Raw genomic sequence first — 18,283 nt, forward strand, 5'->3', positions numbered from 1 at the left:
ACTTAAACAGATTTGACTTTAAATAAATATAGTTATCAGTTAAATAAATTGGGTAAGATACAGTATGAAGAAAGGGTCATTATAATGATCTGTTGACAAATAAAAGGAAAAAATAATGGAGAGCAAGAAGTATAAGGATGCATAAATAGGAATTTGAACTTAAGCAAACAAAAAATGTAAACTGAGTATTGCATAAAGATTCCAAATGGTGTGACTCCTTCAGACCAACATGTAGACTTTTTAGACAAAGATCAGAAGTTTAATGCCCAGCATTATTCAAAGCTAGGTTTAGAAAGCCTTGAAGAGTAGTTGTAAGAGGTCCATACTGTCCTCTTCAGTTATGAGAAAGTGTCTGTTTCAAAAGAGCCTTTTTATTCCCAACTTCTCTGTTTTCCTCTAACCTGCTTCCCATGCTGAGCCTGTTGAAGATGATTTTATGAAATTTGCATGTACCTTATGTGATCAGATAATTTTCTTACGAACTTAGGACCAAAATCTCTATTGCTATAAATGACTGTTGATGTAACAAAATAACAGAGAAGAAAATTTTCTTTCCTTTGTGTTGTGTCATGAAAGATACATGGTGAGCTGAAAACTCAGTTAGTAATATGCATCTTCCTGCTCATGATAACTGGGACTTTTTCAATAATATCCTTTTGTAGTTATACATAAAACTTGGTCACGCTTTCCTTGATGACATTCAAGGAACTGATTAGCTCACATTGCAGGAGAAAACCCCACCATTCCACTGGATACCATCATTAACCCAAACTCAGATGTATGCTGACTGAAGGACCAAGTAGTATCTGCAATAGAGAGCAGCCTCTGATTTGTGTTTTAGTAAGAAATGACAATACAAAAAAGTTACAGTGCCCTCCATAATCTCCCAGACATCTCTAATTTCAATGCAGTCACAGAAATTTAATTCAGCTTAGCATTCAAGTTTTGGAACAAAAGATTCTGATGTGTTTATCCTTTCAGTAGAATGGTTCCACAAATCCCTGCAATGGTATTGTAGTTCTGCACAGGCTGGGACTTCCTTGTGTTAGAGCAGATTTCCGACTGCAGAATTGGCTTTTCCAGACAGAGCAAAGTCTTTTCTACTCAGCATGCAAAATAACCTTTTCATAGCATGACCCTAAACCTAAGGCGCTTCATGAGATAGAAAGTCCTCCCAAGAGCAGTGCCAAGTATAGTACTCTAGAGAGTGTCTATAATGGACGTCAAAGAGTCTGACAACAGTGTTTTTCAGCTATAGGGTTTCCTGAACTGAAGAGAAAAATAGTAGCTCTCTCCTCTCTTTCCTCCATTTCCCTGGCTAATAATGTAGGTCAAAGAAAAGTCTAACTTGATTTTGGTGACAGTCCTCCTGCAGTATTTCTTTAGTTGGCATTGAAAATATTAATTTGTCTGGGTTGTATGTTGGAGTGAAATGTCCCTTTGATACTGCATACCTGCCTCTTGAAACATCTGAAAAAGGCGTAGCATTTTCCTTTTCTCTCACTTTTGTTGAACTGCCAGGCTTTGACGAGTTGTGGAGACACGGAGAAGTGGTGGCTGTTGTCTGGGACAAGGTCGGTAATTTGGATGGGAGCATAAGGAAGGTTAAGATGTGTCTGTGGCAAAAGAACTCATGCTCTGTACTTCAGTCCTAATGCCTCTGCCCTTTGGATCCCCTTCCTGACTACTGCTTGGCTCTACTTCCACCTCTGGCTCTTTCTTCCATACTTTGCATTCCTCTGTATATAGAAGTACTGCAAAATTGCTGCTGTTCAGCTAGTCTTCTCCTTAACTCCAATCCACAGCCTTTTGGACTATGAACATACAATCATGTAGGGCTTTTTGACATAAGTATGTTTCCATTCCCTTGGGATCCTATAAGCTTCCCGAAGAGTCACCTCTCTCAGACTCCTGCTGCTGAACCACAGAGACTTTTCTTGACCAGTCTTTCATAAAGCTGCTCTCTAAAACATGAATCATTTGATTGGTTTTCTTGTGTTTTTTGGATCTTCGTTCAGTGCTTCCTATAATACAGTGACCAGATTTGTACACATTATTCCAGAAGAGACCATCCAGCTGCCTTACCGAATGCCAAAGTAGTAACGTTGGTGGTTTATACCCTGTAGCCTTCCATACACAACCCAAAAACCTTGTTTGCCTTTGTTACTGCTGCCAGATGTTCTGTGGATGGTTTTTAGGCGTATTGTGGTGAATGTCACCATGCCAGTGAATTTCAGCAAATTTAAGCAACTTTGAAATGATTCCTTTTTCCACATGGTTATATTCAAGTCAAACCAAACTGTGTTCTCACTTGAAACTGCCCTGTTTTGGTTACCTCTTTTTCACGCTGAATCACTACCTGTTACCAGTTTCTCTGCAGGAGTCTCTTCAATAGGATTTCCCCTTTATCAGGCCTCTTTCTGATTGTCTTTGCTGGAAACTCCATCTGAAAAGCCCAGTTCTGAGAGTCTAGGGAGCAGTTATATTGTCATTATTACTCAAGTCTACTTGAATTGAGAGTAGAAGGGAATATGAGGGCTTTTTTCTAGAGAGGAAGCAAGGGGAGGGACCAGCCCATAAAAGAATTACGATATTCTCACCTCTCTCTTCCTGCAGATTTGCTGACAGCACAGGAATACCACTGCCTGCTACAGCTGCTCTGCCCTGACTTCCCAATGGAACTCACTGAGAAAGCAGCAAGGTGAGTCCTCATCCTCTCTTTTAAGGCAAGATCAGTCCTACAGACGTGGACTTAGGAACTAGATCTGGAGGTAAAGGTATGGACAGGGACATTCAGCTTTTAAGATTTTGGGGAAAAGAGATAGCATGTTTTGAGGTTAAGAACAGGGTGTTTTTCCAGTAATGAGAAAGAGTGGATATTTAAGGTATACAGGGACTGAAATATCAGTGCAGAATGCTGCTGCTGGCTCTAAGCTCAGAAGATGAGTTGCATACAAAAGAATGTTAGCCAATGTGTTTTTAACTGACATGATTTTAAACTCTATTTAAAATAATGTTTACCATTTTTAAAATGTGTTCCCTCCTGCCCCAGCTTCCTACGGTTGATCATGTTGAAAAGGTACTAACCTCTGAAGGATTGCCAGTGTTTTAAAGTACGTTAGCTAAGAACATGGTAGCTAATCTGTTTGAAATTTTTTTTTAATCTAGACAAGGCCTAAAGCAGATAGATGGCTCAGGGCACTGATAATGTGATACGGCATTTTTTACTGATGGTGCTTTCTAATTCTAGTCTAGCCTAGGTAGTTGATTATTAACTATCTGATAGCAAAAATGTAATAAGGTATATGCATCTGTTGCGGTGGGGGGTCAGTTCAGATCTCAGTAGGAGTGCACATACGCGCGCACACACACACACACAATCACGGCAAGGTTACTGAATAAATGCTCTCATTCCTAGCCATTTCAGCAGAGGGGGCATGGAAATGTAACTTTTTTCATGGACCTAGATACGACATTTGGAAACAGGATCCAGGCACATGATCAGGATATTAGCTGCTGCTTAAGTTGTTCATGACCTAAATCATGAAAAGGTCCTCATTTTCTATTTGTCATTCTGTCATCTTTCTTCAGCATCAAAGTCCCATGAAAATTGTATTAAGAAAGGAGAGTGAAAAAGAGAAGCGTTATCCATCTGCTAGTACTTCCACTTGGCTGATTCCCTGGATTCTTCCCTGGCTCCTATGGGCTGCTCTCTGAATTGAACTGCAGTTAAAGCTGTGTTGGTTCAATTAAAACTAAAAGTTGAGCACCACTTTTTCCCTCTAGCTCATCAGTGGGCCTTTGGGGCTCCACAGAGTACAGTTGCTTGGCCTCCAATGCCAGACTAAGAAAGAATGCTAACCCTGTAGCAGGGCTATATCTGCTGCTTCCTTTCATGGAGGTACAAAAGCACCAGTCCCATGCGCTGGTGTGTATTTCATAGGGTTCCAGCTGAGCCGAGCCGGAATTTGTGATGGTGCATGAAAGGAGACTTCAGCATATCTACACATGTTATGATGTTTGTGTCAAGGAATTTAATCCACAAGGCTGTTGTAAACTAGAGGCCCCATTCAGGGGCCTGCTGCACTGTTGTGCGTGTGCCGTAGAGACAGACAAGCAGGCTTTGGGAGCAGGTGTTGGAGAGAAATGAGATCTCTGTCAGAGGCACACAGGCTCAGGTGGGGATGACCTCACTCCTACTTTTGGCTGGCTAGAGATTTACTTACACATTGCTATTATTCTGTTACAAGCTAATCTAGTTGAACAATTTTAATAAAACTTGTCGTATTTCTAAACCATCTTTCTCTTTCCTTCCAACTGTTGCTCGCTCTATCGTCTTTTTTTCTGGTCTACGCTTCCCATTGTCCTCCGTGGTCTCTGCCAGTTAGAAAGGTGAACTCTGCAGGCTGTCTTCTGGCACCTGTCGATTGAGTCCTTGCAAAGCGTGAATGTCACATACAAACCTACCAACATTGTTCCGCCTTCAGTCTGCACACCCCCAACAGTTTTGTTGCTAATTTGCTTGGGAAATGAATTAAATAAAGTAGTGGCGGGAGTAGCCACAGCATTCACCAATGCAGCCAGGACCTGTGTAATTATTGGCGCTCCTGGGAAGAGAGCAGTCGTAGCTGTAGTCTCAGTGCTGCATGACTGAGATGATCTCACAGCATGGTGCACTTCATTCGTCCAGAAGCTGTTGCTATGCACTGATAACAAACACTGGGAATAAGATCAGGAAATGTCACAGCAGAAGAACAGGGGCTACAACAATATAGGTTTTATTAGCATTACACCAGAGCGCTCCATTTTTCTGTTCCTGGTGCCGCACAAATGCAGAAGTCATACCCAAAAAAGAACCAGGCTGTCTGTGTCTGTGAGATTTCTTGGGTGTTTTTTTCTTCAAAGGGCTATAGCCATTAGCAGATTGAAGATTTTAATTTACAGAGATACCTTTGATCTTCAGAGACACCTTTTGGCTTTCTGAATCTTGAAATTGCAGAAGGACAGAAAATGAAGGGATTTTTCTGGTTTGATGCCATGATTTCAAGATCTGTACCTGAGCACTGACTTTTCTCTTGTAACACCAACACAAGGAACTCGGCTGCCTGCATTTCTGTAGCCGGAGCTGAGTAGTTCACAGCTCCTATGCTGTTTTATGTGGTGTGGGAGCTCGTGCTGCACTGATCAGCGCTAATCGAAGTGGGGCTTGCAAGTCTGTACCCCTCTTGTTAAAAGATTGCCTGACAGTGCAGATCTTGCCCTTTTTGCATGTTCTGCTTATTTTTGCCTGCATGTATCAGTAAACAGACCAAGTCCCTAAAGACTCATTTGAGCCAGCCTGGCCTTAAGACAGATTGTGTCAGTTAGCCTTTAATGGTAGCAAAGAACAGTAAAAGTCCTTTTAACTTGCCTGGTCTAGAGTTTGTCCTGGGGACATCCTGTCTAGTCTGGGTTTCTGAGATTTTAACCACAATCAGTAGATCATAAAGTTTCCCCATTGGCACAGTAGCAAGGCTTTCCTGCCAGCCAAACCCACTTGAACCCTGAAAGACCACTACACCCTTTACCAGAGTCCCTCAAGTGTAGGCATCTTTTTTCAGTCCTTTCCAAAGTTTCTCCTTGATTTTCATTATTCATTGAGTGCTGACTACTGACTTCATAAATAAGTCTGTGCCCTTGAGGGCTTAAAGTCTAATTTGGACAAGAAAGAATGAATAAGGAATCCCTTGAAATATCAGCTACCTGATGAACTCTTTTGAGTTGCAGTTCAGACTTTCAGATTTCGTCCTCAGTTTTGGTCCTGCTGTCTGGGTTACGGTCCCTGGCTAGGGTTCTCTCCTTGCCAGATATTTCAGGGAAGAGGTGCCGATATGTTGCATATGATGCTCTCCCAACTTCCCTGACTGGTCTGTCAGCTGGCTACGTGGGGAAATAGCCAGCTGCAGTCAATCTCCTCATAAATGACTGTATTGGATTTAAAGATTTCTCAACATTTCCGGAGTGCAGACTCCTGGGCCAAGTGGAGTCAGTAACCCAGCACCAGAGTGCACCTGCTTCTATTTAGACGCTCCTCTGGCACATATATGCCGTACAGTCTTCCTTACAGGCTCCTTGCTGTCTTTAACAGCAAGAAACGTCCAGTAAATTCTCAGCCCTCTGCCTACTTCCTCATGCTCTCTCCTCTAAGAAAAAGACTGGGGCTTGGTGCTGCAGAGCACAGCCATTGACCATAGCTTTAGATTTAACAAGTGAAATGAGTTGGTTGTCCTGAAGGTGATGTAATATTGTCTTTCTGCATAATGAATACTTAAAAAAACCTCTCCACTGACGTTCTCCTGCATCTCCAGGATGGAGAAATGCACTGACAAAAGCTTTGCAGCTTGTGCTTTGAGGGTATCTGGGAGACAGACCATCATTTCAAAGGAGGGAGTGCAGCTCATCAGCGATGTGGCCCATCACATTTCCAGGGCTTAAACAGTGGTTGGAAATGCCAGTGGCTGTGCAGTATTGCCTGAGAGATGAAGATGCTCTGCCTGCCAGCTTCAAAGCCATTTCCTTGATGTGGCCACTGACAATCTCAGTAACATGCTTATTAGTGAGAATTAAGAACTGAAGCTACTGCTTCTTTAGACAGAAGGAGGAGGAGGCTTCTGGAACATAATAAATAAATCAGAAGCACTTCGACATCTTCAAAGGGTTTTGTTTTAAATACTGGCTTTTCTCCTGGGGACCCTCTTAGCCCCAGTCTTTCTTCTTTGAGATAATTAATTCAAGCTGCTCTGCATGTTTGATTTTTGCCACAGTGAACAGAACTGGTCTGAGTGGCAGGGAAGTCTTGCAAGATCCTATAACTCTTCTAGGTCAGCCTCCCACACAGCTCCCTGGAGTCTTTTACATGAGACAGAACAGTGTTTCCTCAGCAATGTGTTTAGACCATTGATGCTGCATGAGTTGGTCTGTGGATTGCATTTGGCCCTGTGTTCAAAAGGGTTCTACTAGATGACCCATACTTTGGCTATAATGAACTGGTAGTCCTTCTCATATAACATGATACGCCACATACTGACTGTACAGGGGCAGTAGACCTGTACACAGTTGAAAAGAAGTGCCAACTACCTTTCTTTAGCATCATCCGAATACTCTGGTTTTTCCCCATCAAAGTAGAGTGTTTCCTTCTGTTTTCCAGTCTGAACTGTCATTGATCAGCCCAAGTTTGATTCTCCCCACTTCAGAGGCTGACCTTTTAATCCTTATGTAGTGGCAGTGACCAGAGCATTGTTTTGTTTTCATTTTTATGAACATTTTTGCCCTAACTTACTTCTGAAATCCAGAGGTTTTTTTTCTGAAAGGAGGAGTTGGACTTTGCTATCACTTATACTTCATCTTTATGGCCTGTGGCTGATACTTTCCATATTCATGAAGTATGCTTCAAAATAGAGATGCATGTAGCTCCCTACATGCACCTGGGGCTTCGCAGAGAGAAAGAAAACGTTGTCCCTGGCCCAAGAAGTCTTCAGTTTCCATGAGATTTGACCTGATAGTCAAATGATAGACCTGATAGATATGAAGAGAGACTGATTTATTCATCAGGAAGGGAGGATAGGATGTTCACAGTTTGTAATTAGAAAGCTGATTGTTGGTGCAATGTTATTTCCTCTGTAGTCAGGTGGTGTTTGTTTGAGTATAGATTGGGAATTAATAACTGTTGTTATCCGTATGAATCTGAAAATATCCCAGTTTGATGAACTCTGGTATACAGAGGAATAGCATAAGTCTCGTTCTGCTTACAGCAGTTTAATACTCGTGTAGCTGTCTTGCCTGTAGCACAGTTACTCTTTATATACCATGTGAACCAGCCTTGCAGTTTTTATGCCAGTGTTCATTCCATCGTGTCCACCAGGCTTTGAATGCTTCACATCCATGTCACATTGCTCTGTTCATGCTGTAGCTGAAGTGTGTGATAGCATTGACATTCAGGATCTTCTCACTGCAGGTTCTTAAGCTGCCTTCATTTTATATTAGGGTGTCCACATCCATGTGGCAGTGGGTATTCCTATTCCTCTCTTATACTGGGCCAAGCCACTAGCAATCCTCAGTTGCATGTAGCTCCCTAGTGCATTTTCTCTAGATCTGGGGTTCCTGGTTACAGATTTTAGTTCTTTTGCAGATGCTAAACTGTTTCTCTCATCTTATCCTAGGATTGTGCTGATGGATGATGCTATGGATTGCCTGATGTCTTTTTCTGATTTCCTCTTTGCTTTCCAGATCCAGTTCTACTACTCAGGTAAATGTTGGGAAGCTGCTGACTTCACCCACTAGTATAGCATTACAGCTTTACAGCTTCCCAATCCCTGCACTTTTTTTAAACTTCTAAGGCTATGTTTTTTCACAGAAAATATGTAGATAATGGAATCTACTGACAAAAGGCATCACTGATGCCAAGAGGTTAGGAGGCTTCATAAGGAGGTTCCAAATTTTTATGAATAACAAGATATCTGTAACTGTTATGGCTTATGCATGTGTTTGTCTTAGCCTTGAGACATAATTTTCCAGCTCTATCTAGACTATGTTATCACCTAACAATTAACTTTTACTAGGAACACTTTTTTTTACTTTCCTTAATATAGCATTTCTGCCTCTAAAGTATTGGTCCCTGCTGGAGACAGGGTAAGAAAAGCCCATCAACTGGTGCCTTGAAAGAAAAAGGAACTGGACAAATGGATACAATTCTTCCCTTTATACTCGCCCAACTATGACCTGGTTTCAGCTCAAAGAGTTTCTGAACTAGGTATAGTTTCCATGGATTTAGGAACCCTCAGTGGAGTCCTCTCCCAAGAACTTCTCCAGCCTCCCCTTGAAATCACATAAACTTGTAACGTCCACAACACCTTTTGGCAAGGAGTTGCGCAGGTCTGCCACCCGTCCCATGAAGAACCACCTCTCTTGTTTCATTTGAGAGACCCTAGTTGGAAGAGAAAGTGAACAGTTAATCCCCATCTACCTTCTTTATATTGTTTGTCAATTATCATATTCTACCCCTCTCCCCCAGTTTGAGTTTTAACTCAATTGAGGTACTTTTAAAATTCTTGACAGGAGAAGTGCAAGTCAAATAATTATTAGTTTGTGTGTGTGTGTGTGTGTGTGTGTTTACATATGTTCACCCACACATACACATCTGTAAAAATCCCCAGGTATTTTTAAACTAAAGTTCAGGAGACAAGGGGGAGAAACTTGGATGAGCATTCAGGTGTTTGTTCTGTACAGGGAAACTGCTTTAAAATACATTGGCTTGTTTGTCCTAGCCTAAAATGTGGTTGAGGAAAGGGAATCTCATTCAGGGAACTGCTTAAGTGGGCAAAAAAAGGGAAGCATTTCCTTTATCAAAGTTAGATATGCTCCCAAGCACTGGGGACTGCTGGGGTACCACTTACTCATCTCCCAGCACAGAGCACTTTCTGAAGGCAACATAAGCTCGTGGGTTTCTGCCCACTCACACTTAAATAGCTCCCTCTGATGGACGTAGCTCACAATTGGCCTCGACCTGGCAGAAGGGGCCAGGTTTGGATACTGGGAGACAGTGGCTAGAAGCTGTGGTGGAGCACAGTCTGTGGTCAGACTTGGGTGGCCTGCTGATCTGATCCAACCTGACAGTTCCCATCTTTCTAGCAGTTAAGAGTCAGCTGCTATCCCTAATATAAAAATCTCTTTTTCTCAGTACTTCTCTGTATGTACTTCCCCTGTAACTCCCCTGTGCCTATCGCAACATTATCCATGACAATTCATCAAAGAAAAAGGGTGATTTTGGGTTGGGCAGAACCAGGCTTGTAATGCCTTTAGCCAGGGACAGAAAGTTTTTTTCTGATATAACAAATATTTCCGCTGAGCTGCAGAACCTCCGCACAGCCTCAGGGCCTGCTGACATCTTGCCTTTCCTCTCCACACGCCTCACACCTCACGCACAGCATTACACTTCCATTCACTCGGGACTTAAATGCCACTGGAGTCCTTGCAAGCCCGCCCTTGTGTACACACACTCAAACATCCCATCCCTGTCCTGTTCACCCAGGCACAATGCACACACGCAGCCTGTCATACGCTCTCCCACCAACCCACACACATGCAAACCACTCCAAATGGAATCTAGATTTGTAAACTGCTGACCACATCCATAAACAAACTTGTTTAAAATTAGACTTTTGCAGTAAACAGTGGGTAGTATGAGGAGCCTGGGGAGAGGCTTTCTGCCAACTCTAGCCCTGACCTGTCCTGGCCCTTCCTCTAGATCCCGTGTTATATTTACTTTGGAGCAGCACAGAGACAAGCTGGGATACAGCCTGGAGCCCTGACTAACTTGCTCGCTTTGCTCCTGTTGCAGTTCCATATAGTTTGTTCCCAACTTGGATGAGTTTTTAGTGGCAAGAGAACTTTTTAGACTTTGCAAGGTAGTTTTGTGTTTGATGTTAGCTTTCACGCTCTGCTGTTTTATCCATGTGCTAGCTAGCCTCTGTTCCCTTGAGAAGAATCTCATTCAACAGAGTGAGTGGCCTCTCATAATCATTCTGACAGGAAGAAGCCAGCAAGTTATATGGAAATGGCTGTTTCTACTTGCATCATATCTGATCTGAATATGCAGGGTGGCTGTGGTGGTGTGCTTATTTCCTGTTGGTGCTATGTACAACACAGAGCAGGGAATGACAGTTTAATCCAAGGTCTGGTAGGTCAGGAGGATGGTTTGCTGGTTATAGCTCTGAGTTTTGAGTCGCTTTCTGTTTTTTCAGAGTTCCTGGAAAGTGTGGCTGCCATTTATCAAGATCTACTGGCTGGTAAGAATCCAAATACTGTGATTGTGCCAACATCATCCTCTGGGCAACATCGGCAGCGCCAACTCCCAAATGACTGCAGCCCACTTGATGGGGTAGAGGCGTCTCTCTTCTACCAGTGCCTAGAGTCCTTGTGTGACAGATCAAAATACAGGTACGAATGGAGTTCAAAATACAGATTTTAAGTCTGTGTTTTTGGAGACCCTTTGTAAGGTTGGAACTGTGAAGAAATACAGGACTTTGAACAAGCTGTAACTCCCAAATAGATCTTATTGGAGAAGTATGAAGGGAGGGATCATAATCAAACCGCTTTAACCAAAGGAGAGAAACAATTTCATGGACATAAGAAACATGGGGTTTGTGCTGATTCTTGAAGTCATGGATTGATTTGTGTCTCTGCTTTCCTTCTCACTTCTGCATTGACACTTTCATCAAGGAGATGTCCATCTACCATCGTGAGTTAACTAGAGGAGATAAACAAATGCAGTTGTGTTCTTGGGTGTTGAAGCATAGGAAAGGCACACTGGGGTGGATGGAGTTTGAAGCCTTAGTACCTAGACAAGATCACACTGCTAGTCTGTACCTGAGCCTGTGATGGAGCTGGTCTCCAGTTACAGATCCCAGGCACAAGACTAGCCTTAGTTCACCAGGGGATGGAGCAATACCAGACCTTATCATATAGCTTTGACAGACACTTTCTTCATAGTTTCTTGCAGGTAGCAAGCACATGGCTTGTTAGAAGGTCATGGACTAGATCAACAAAAATACTCAGGACACAAGTTCCACCTGATTGCTGCTTTAGGTGCCTGAATCCAAATTTGTGATCAACAAAATTACTGCTGAACTGCTGTCCAGTACTATGTGAAGCATGGAGATACCAGGCTGTTTTGTTCTTTAAATAACAAAAACTTTACATTCCCTGTATGTCCTGAGAGCTTCAGATGGGAAGGATACTGTGAGCCCATCTGGTCGGTCAGGCTCTGCACAGCACTGTGAGGGGAGCCATTCCCAGCCTTTCATCCAGTAGCTCAAAGCTCAGCCAGGCTTTGGTAACCACCTTTGCCTGAGGGATCACCAGCCCACACCCACATCTCCCGGGGGTGCCACTACACCACGGACTGTTCAACACTTCCTCTTTATGAGGCAGTTTTATTTTGCATGAAATCCTTTAAGGAATATTAGGCAAGAGCAAGAATCACTGTGATGATACTGCTTAGAAGTCAGGGCCAGGGATTAAGGTGAATGTAGAAGAAGGGGACATGTCAATTTAGTCCCCACCTAAATATTGTTTTCTGATTTATTTAGGCTATTATTGGAGAGGTTTTCCTGCCCCTTGGGTGACTATTACTGATAAAAGGGTGATAACAACATAACAACCCTCATGAAAGTTTATTGTCTTCTAAAAGAAAGGATTTCCCAGTTGATTTTTGAAAGAATATGCTAAGAGTTGGGATGTGTCTGCTTCTGAGTGAATCTAGGTTTTTCTTCCTGTCCTTGGAATGCAGACGGGTAAGACTGCTCCTAGGGATGTACCCCAGCTCAAACATCTTGCTTAGCAAATGAGGAGCAGATGCAATACTAAATAAGCAAGCTGGTGGCTATTTGTTTTAAACTGAGTTTAAAAGTGTTAAAACAGGTAAAAGGGTTTATTTCTCCAGTTTGAGCTGGGTCTTGGAATAAAACCCACATGATAATTTAAAACACAAGATGGGCCCTTTGTCTCTCTTTTCCTAGCTGTCCACCCTCTGCTCTTGTGAAGGAAATGTTGAGTAGTGCACAGAGACTGACCTTCTATGGATTCCTTATGGCACTTGCAAAGGATCAGGGGATCAACAGAGCCCTAGGTAAGACTCCTGTGGATGGTACAGCTCTAAATTTTCAGTTGCATTTCTGTGGAATTTCCTCTGTAAATATGCCCAGATTTTACACTGTCAGGAAGAGAGTGAGGGAAAGTTTTTCATCTTTTTGTTGATGGATTGAACTTTAAAAACACAACATTTTGCCTTACTGTCTGATTGAAGCTGTGGAGCTTCTTCAAGGATAAAATGAGATATGAAATGCTGCCCTATGATAGCAATGTTTTACCTCTTCAATAGCTGATCTTTTTAGCAGAACTGTCATTTTAACATGTTTGGCTATAAAGGTTGAGCAGAGGTGGTCAGGAGACAAGTAAGGTGACTGACGGCTGTTGACAGTACTGAAGTCCCATCCTATGTTTTAGCCCTTCATTCTCCCACAGATTATAAGTGACTGCTCTCATCAACAACAAAAGGAGGCACACCTAATGGGAAAACCTCTGCTGCCTCCTTGGCTCAAAGACTCAAAGCCCAGTCTTTCTCAGCTCTTCCCCATCTTCCCAGTGTGATCTCGCTAGTATATTAATCTATGGCCTGCTGAAAATCTGGTGGTATCATAAATACTACAAAATTCTGTACCAGACTGCTGTGGGAACCAGAGGGATTACCAAGCAGCATCGCACTGCTCGTTTCCATGTTGTATTGTTCCAGAGCAAGGAAGCAAAGTGTTGCATTGGCAAAGGATAGTATGTAATCCATACATCATTCAGACTCACAATTCCATAATGCCCCCATAGGCCTTGCTTGTGCTCTTCCTCCTCTTGCAAAGGGGAACAGAAATGCCTTTTTGTGTTTGACAAGGCTCTATCCAGGAGGTATGTTTAAATGCTTGGGGGCCCAAACACTCATCTTCACTTGTCTCCACTCAGCAAATCATCTGGCCAGTAAGTGTAAGCTTTCTCTGTCTTTGGGTAGGTATCCTCTCTCTCTTCTTCTAGGCTTGAGTATTTGCCAGTCCCTGTATTACAAAGACAAACCTCCTTGAAAAGGTGTACCTTGCCTGAGGGCTTGTTCTTTTGCACAGGTGTGTGTCATGGTAGAGTAAAAGTGTCCCCTCCCTGGCTGAGCCCCTTCTTACAGCAAACCATTTAAGCTGCTAATGCTCCTGTGGGGCAGGGCTGCTTACCCAGCAACATGGAGATTATATATCAAAGATGCATGAATACAGCCCTGCAAACCCCTCTGCAAACAGGCTTAGGAAGCAGTGTATTCACTGGGGAAGGTGACGCCTGGATTGCACCAAGCAAAATCTTTTTTTCCTTTGCCCTACGAAATCCACTTCTAGTCAAGTGCAAAGAAAACAGATGAGCAGAAAGAAAAAAGAAATCCTGCCCACAGCTTCCATTGTGCCATCTACAAAGTGTGTGGGTTTTCGTTTCCATTCATGTGGGCCTGTCCCCTGGCCCTCTGCCAGCCTCCTGCGGAGGCCTCTCGCAGAGGAGGGGCGGCAGCCACAAGTCTGACAGGTGCTAGCATCTTGGCAAGGAAAGGAGGATTCTTTTCCTGGTGTCTTTTAATCTCTCCCAAAGGGTGATTTCAATAGTCTTTGGTCTGTAGGGGATCACAAGCTCCCCAAAGCCCTTCAGCAAGGGCAGTTTCAGGCAAAGGAGCTTTCAGTCAGGATGCCTGCCTTCTCTCTGGTCTCACAAAGCCAGTACCTGCCCCTTGAGGGACGGGTAGGGATTAGAGCAACTCGTTGAGGCTGGGGCAGCGCTGATGAGTTTGTCAGGCAGACTGGAATCCGCAGCCTAACTCCAGTGTCAATGTCAATTCATGAATCCTTTAAGTGTTATTTACTGACTCTTCCAAGTAATTCTTGTGCCCTAGAGACCTCACTGTGCATTCTGCAAATGCAAAACTGAGTTGAGCTTTAGCTGCTTATTCCTTTAATTGAGCCCATGAAAGGGAGCAGGCTGGGGTGCTTCACTGGACCTCCTGACACTCTTGTGTTGTGGTGCCAGGCTTTCCTGTTCATTTGCAGAACTGGAAGAAGTGGGGGAGTCGGTTCTGGTCTAATCTGGTTCTAATTTTTAGGCACTCATTGCTACGTTTTTGAGGACTGTTGCCAGCTTGCCTGTGTGAGGCAGGCAGCTCTCCAGCCCCTCCTTCAAGACCAAGGTGCCACAGGGCCAGAAAACAGATTTGTGTCCCCGCAGGGCAATATAAAACCCCTTCCCAAAGGTACTGAGTGTAGCACCCAAGTCTCCTGAAAAACAAGAGTGTTTCTCACTGGACTGTTGGTACAGATTACCAAATGGTTTTTTTCCCTGGTGTGCAGTGGCAGGTTGTGGTAGGCAATTCCTGTCATCTCTGTGCTGGCTGATCACACCCACCCATGATCCCTGTACAAGGTGGAGTTTGTTACAGAATTGGAAAGAAGGGGTTTCCTAAAAGCTCCATCTTCCTTTCTGGGATCTTCCTGAGGTGCCAGTGTCCTTTCAGAGAATGGCAAGCATGATCAACCAGCTCTTCCAGTCCTGAACTACACCATGTCCTTCATCCTGAATAGGCTTTCAAACGTGAAAAGGAGGATGCTGACCCTATGCTCAGAGAGGGTACGCGATTACTGGCCCAGCCTTTCACGCTGTCACCCAGACAGCAAGCAACACTGGAGCAGAGTCCATCCACACTTACTCATGTAGATTTAATGTGCACCAGAGTCAGGCCTGAGCTTCCTGAATTGCAAGGAAAGCAATAGTCTTGTATCTGTGGAGTGTTTTGATCCCCAAGCTCAGTGTACCACAAGAAAGGCAGGTGACACAGAAGTCTACATCTGCCTGGGTGGTATAGCGCATGCTTCAGGCTGTGGCACAGGCAACAACTTATCTATTGCGCTGATAGGATCTGGGACTGGTGACTATATAGGGCAATTAGCAGAGGCCTCAAGTTGACAGTGTCATCTCTCTGACGGTACTCGGTAGTTCCGTGTAGTGAATGGAAACTGCCAATCCTTAGGGCTCTTCAAGTTCTCTGAAAGGTGAGACTACTGAGAGTGCCTCACATTTAGTCTGAGCTCAGCTACAACCTGTGTGACGGACACAATATGGATCATCATTCTTTATCTGTCCATGATCCTCAACATTCAGTGTCCATTTCTCTAACAGGTATAAGGAAGAGTCTTCTCTGTCTTGCAGGACAGATTTTGGATGCTGCTATGGCTTGAGCGCTTTTCTTTAAGAATGAATAGCCTAACTCTGCTCTGATACTTCCCTTTGTTGTTGTTTTTTTCCAGGGGCTTTGCCAGATAAAGGAGACTTGTTTCTGGACCCTGCCATGGATCAGGAACTTGAGAAATTGTAAGTAAAGTTGCCTAAAGTAGGAGGTAAAGCAACAGATTGAAGGTAGCGTGCTGAGGAAGACTTTACTAAAAAGTACTGTCCCTATTCCTTTGCTCTGCTATAAAACAATAGAGGAGCTAACAGAGCAGCCTGAGCAGAGAGCGCCTCTTTCTTTGGGGTGCCTTGGTGCAGCTAACAAAAATCCTTAGAAAAGACTTCAGAAACAGAGGGGAAAAGTGTGCCTCAAAGAGGGATCTAGAGGAAGCAGTAGTCTCTAATGAACAGGGAAATTTTGTTTGGATGGTGAAAACTAGGAGTGCTGGAGGACACAGGCTCAGCCCAGAAGAAAGATCTGTTTAAAGAGGAAGAAAGATTCACAGCGAGTCTGGTAGGTACTGGTGCAGGGTGTTCCCCCTCTGTGCCATGAGCATCTTTCCATCCCTGTGATAGTTGTGAGTCCTCCTGCCAGGTTCACTCCAAAACTGCTATGGTACAGGTTGGAGATGACAAGTTAGGCTGCCTGACATTTGTCTTTTCTCTTTCAGGGTAGCTCAGGTTTCAGGGCTTTCCGTCTCTGGTCCCACCAGCTCCAGCGGGGACACAGCTAATTTGCCTGTCCGTAACTCACCCAGGATTAACTCTCCCTGGAAACCTCTACACCATCGGCGAAAAATGGATGCAGAGAGTGAAGGCTCCAACGAAGAGACAGACTCCTCTGAAAATTGAAGGTTGTGAGGGTGGGCACCGTTCCCATCTTGGGATTCTCCAGAACCCACTGGAGGAACAGCAGCTCCTCCCAGAGCATCTGCTCTGACGGTGGGTTCTGTCCACATCACCAGTGTGTGTGTGTGGCTGTGCCAGTCCCCATTGCCAGGTCCACCCCTCTCTTCCCAGGAAAAGCTCTGCCTTTTTCCTCGCTGCAAATTTGCGCAGGAATAGCTCCTCTCCAGACGCTATCTCCAGCTGCAGAGTTGTGCTACCCTCTGCTGGCAAGACAAACCAGCAGATGATAGCTCTGCATCCACTTGGAAATAGCCGGATATTCTCTCACCGGGGCTCTTCCTCAGGGTTCAGCAGGTGCTGGAGCAGTGGGAATGCTAGTGCAGGCCACTTGCCAGTGTTTTGTTGTGTAACTGTGTTCAGACTTGGCCTAGACAATAGAGTGGTTAAATCGCCAACGGCAGCTCTGCACTAGTGTTCCATTGTAACTAGTCCCAGTGAAGTTGCACCTGCATATGATCAAAGGTAGAGAAATTCCTGAAGTTCCTAGAAAAGAAGGGCTTAGGTATTGCCATGCCACCTGTCTCTGCTTCCTCCTCCCTGTGTCCAAGACTTGCCAAAGCAAATATAGCAAATAAGCTAGACTGCAGTAAGTAAATAAGTAAAAAAGTACTGCACAGTGCTGTCTGGCCCCTCTGCTGTTTGGAGTTCCCTTCTGTGAGGCCTCCCACTGCCTCCAACAGTATATTAAGGTAATTTGGAAAAGCAAGCTTCAGAGTGGTTGGAGGAAAGAGAGAAAAAGTCTTTAAATTCCTTGACCACAGGTGCTGTGGCTTGCAAACATACAGAGCATCTGCTGGGGTTGAGTGGGCAGAAGCACTAGGGGAGAAGGAAGCAGTTATCAAATGAGTCCCAGGTATTTTTTTTTTTTAAATATTAGCATTGTTGTAGCATCGTACGTAGCTGTTACAACTACAAAGAAAGAGAAGTAATGTCTTATTGTGTTAATGGTAACTAACTCAGCAGTTTGGCCTCCACAGCCCTGCACGCTTCATCTAGCCCAGCTCCTGTGCCTCAGTTTGCATGGACTAATTATTTCCTGGAGAACTTCAGTTTCTCTTCATTCTTTGGGAGCCTCCTTGCTCCTCCTGTTCATAAAATGCTGCAGCGAGGGCTGCCAGGAGCTGGTAACCCAAAGCTTATAGGGGCCCTAAGGTGAGTGGGATTCAACACATGCTGGAGCTATTTTAAGCCTAATCCCGTGTGTCTGTGCCACAGCCCCACCGGTAGAGGTAGAGGGAGGGGTTATTTATTTATTGTAAGTTATTTTATTTATTAACGTGCTCGCTAACTGCGCTTTCTCTCCCACCCATCAGTGAGTGACTGTGACAGCCCGGCAATAAAGCACGCTCTGTAAGGCCACTGCTGCGTCTGGGCTCTTCTGGGCTGCCCCGGCCCCTCCTCAGGGCGCTGCCGGGGGCAGGGCCCTGGGGGAGCGGTACCGGGCGGACAGGAGCACCGCAGGGCGACGGCGGTACCCGCGGACCCCGCTGGGGAAGGCGACACCACCACCCCCGGGGCGCCGGGACAGCCCCGGGCCGCCTCCGCG

General features: G+C 44.4%; 1 protein-coding gene across 2 annotated transcripts in view; it reads left to right on the top strand.

Annotated features, from left to right (window-relative positions):
* Nucleotides 1-17,964, top strand: part of CSTPP1 (centriolar satellite-associated tubulin polyglutamylase complex regulator 1) — an 85,139-nt gene extending 67,175 nt beyond the window's left edge. The window contains exons 4-9 of one of the 2 annotated variants that reach the window (XM_059819676.1): nt 2,617-2,701; nt 8,199-8,284; nt 10,779-10,974; nt 12,555-12,664; nt 15,909-15,972; nt 16,470-17,964. In XM_059819676.1, the coding sequence (XP_059675659.1) occupies nt 2,617-2,701; nt 8,199-8,284; nt 10,779-10,974; nt 12,555-12,664; nt 15,909-15,972; nt 16,470-16,680 (752 nt within the window). In that variant the 3' untranslated portion in view covers nt 16,681-17,964. The remainder of the gene's footprint in view (nt 1-2,616; nt 2,702-8,198; nt 8,285-10,778; nt 10,975-12,554; nt 12,665-15,908; nt 15,973-16,469) is intronic. The other variant, XM_059819677.1, reaches the window with a different exon arrangement.
* The last annotated feature ends 319 nt before the right edge of the window (nt 17,965-18,283 follow it).

Source organism: Gavia stellata, chromosome 7, assembly GCF_030936135.1.
Source record: "Gavia stellata isolate bGavSte3 chromosome 7, bGavSte3.hap2, whole genome shotgun sequence".
Taxonomy (NCBI): Eukaryota; Metazoa; Chordata; class Aves; order Gaviiformes; family Gaviidae; genus Gavia; species Gavia stellata.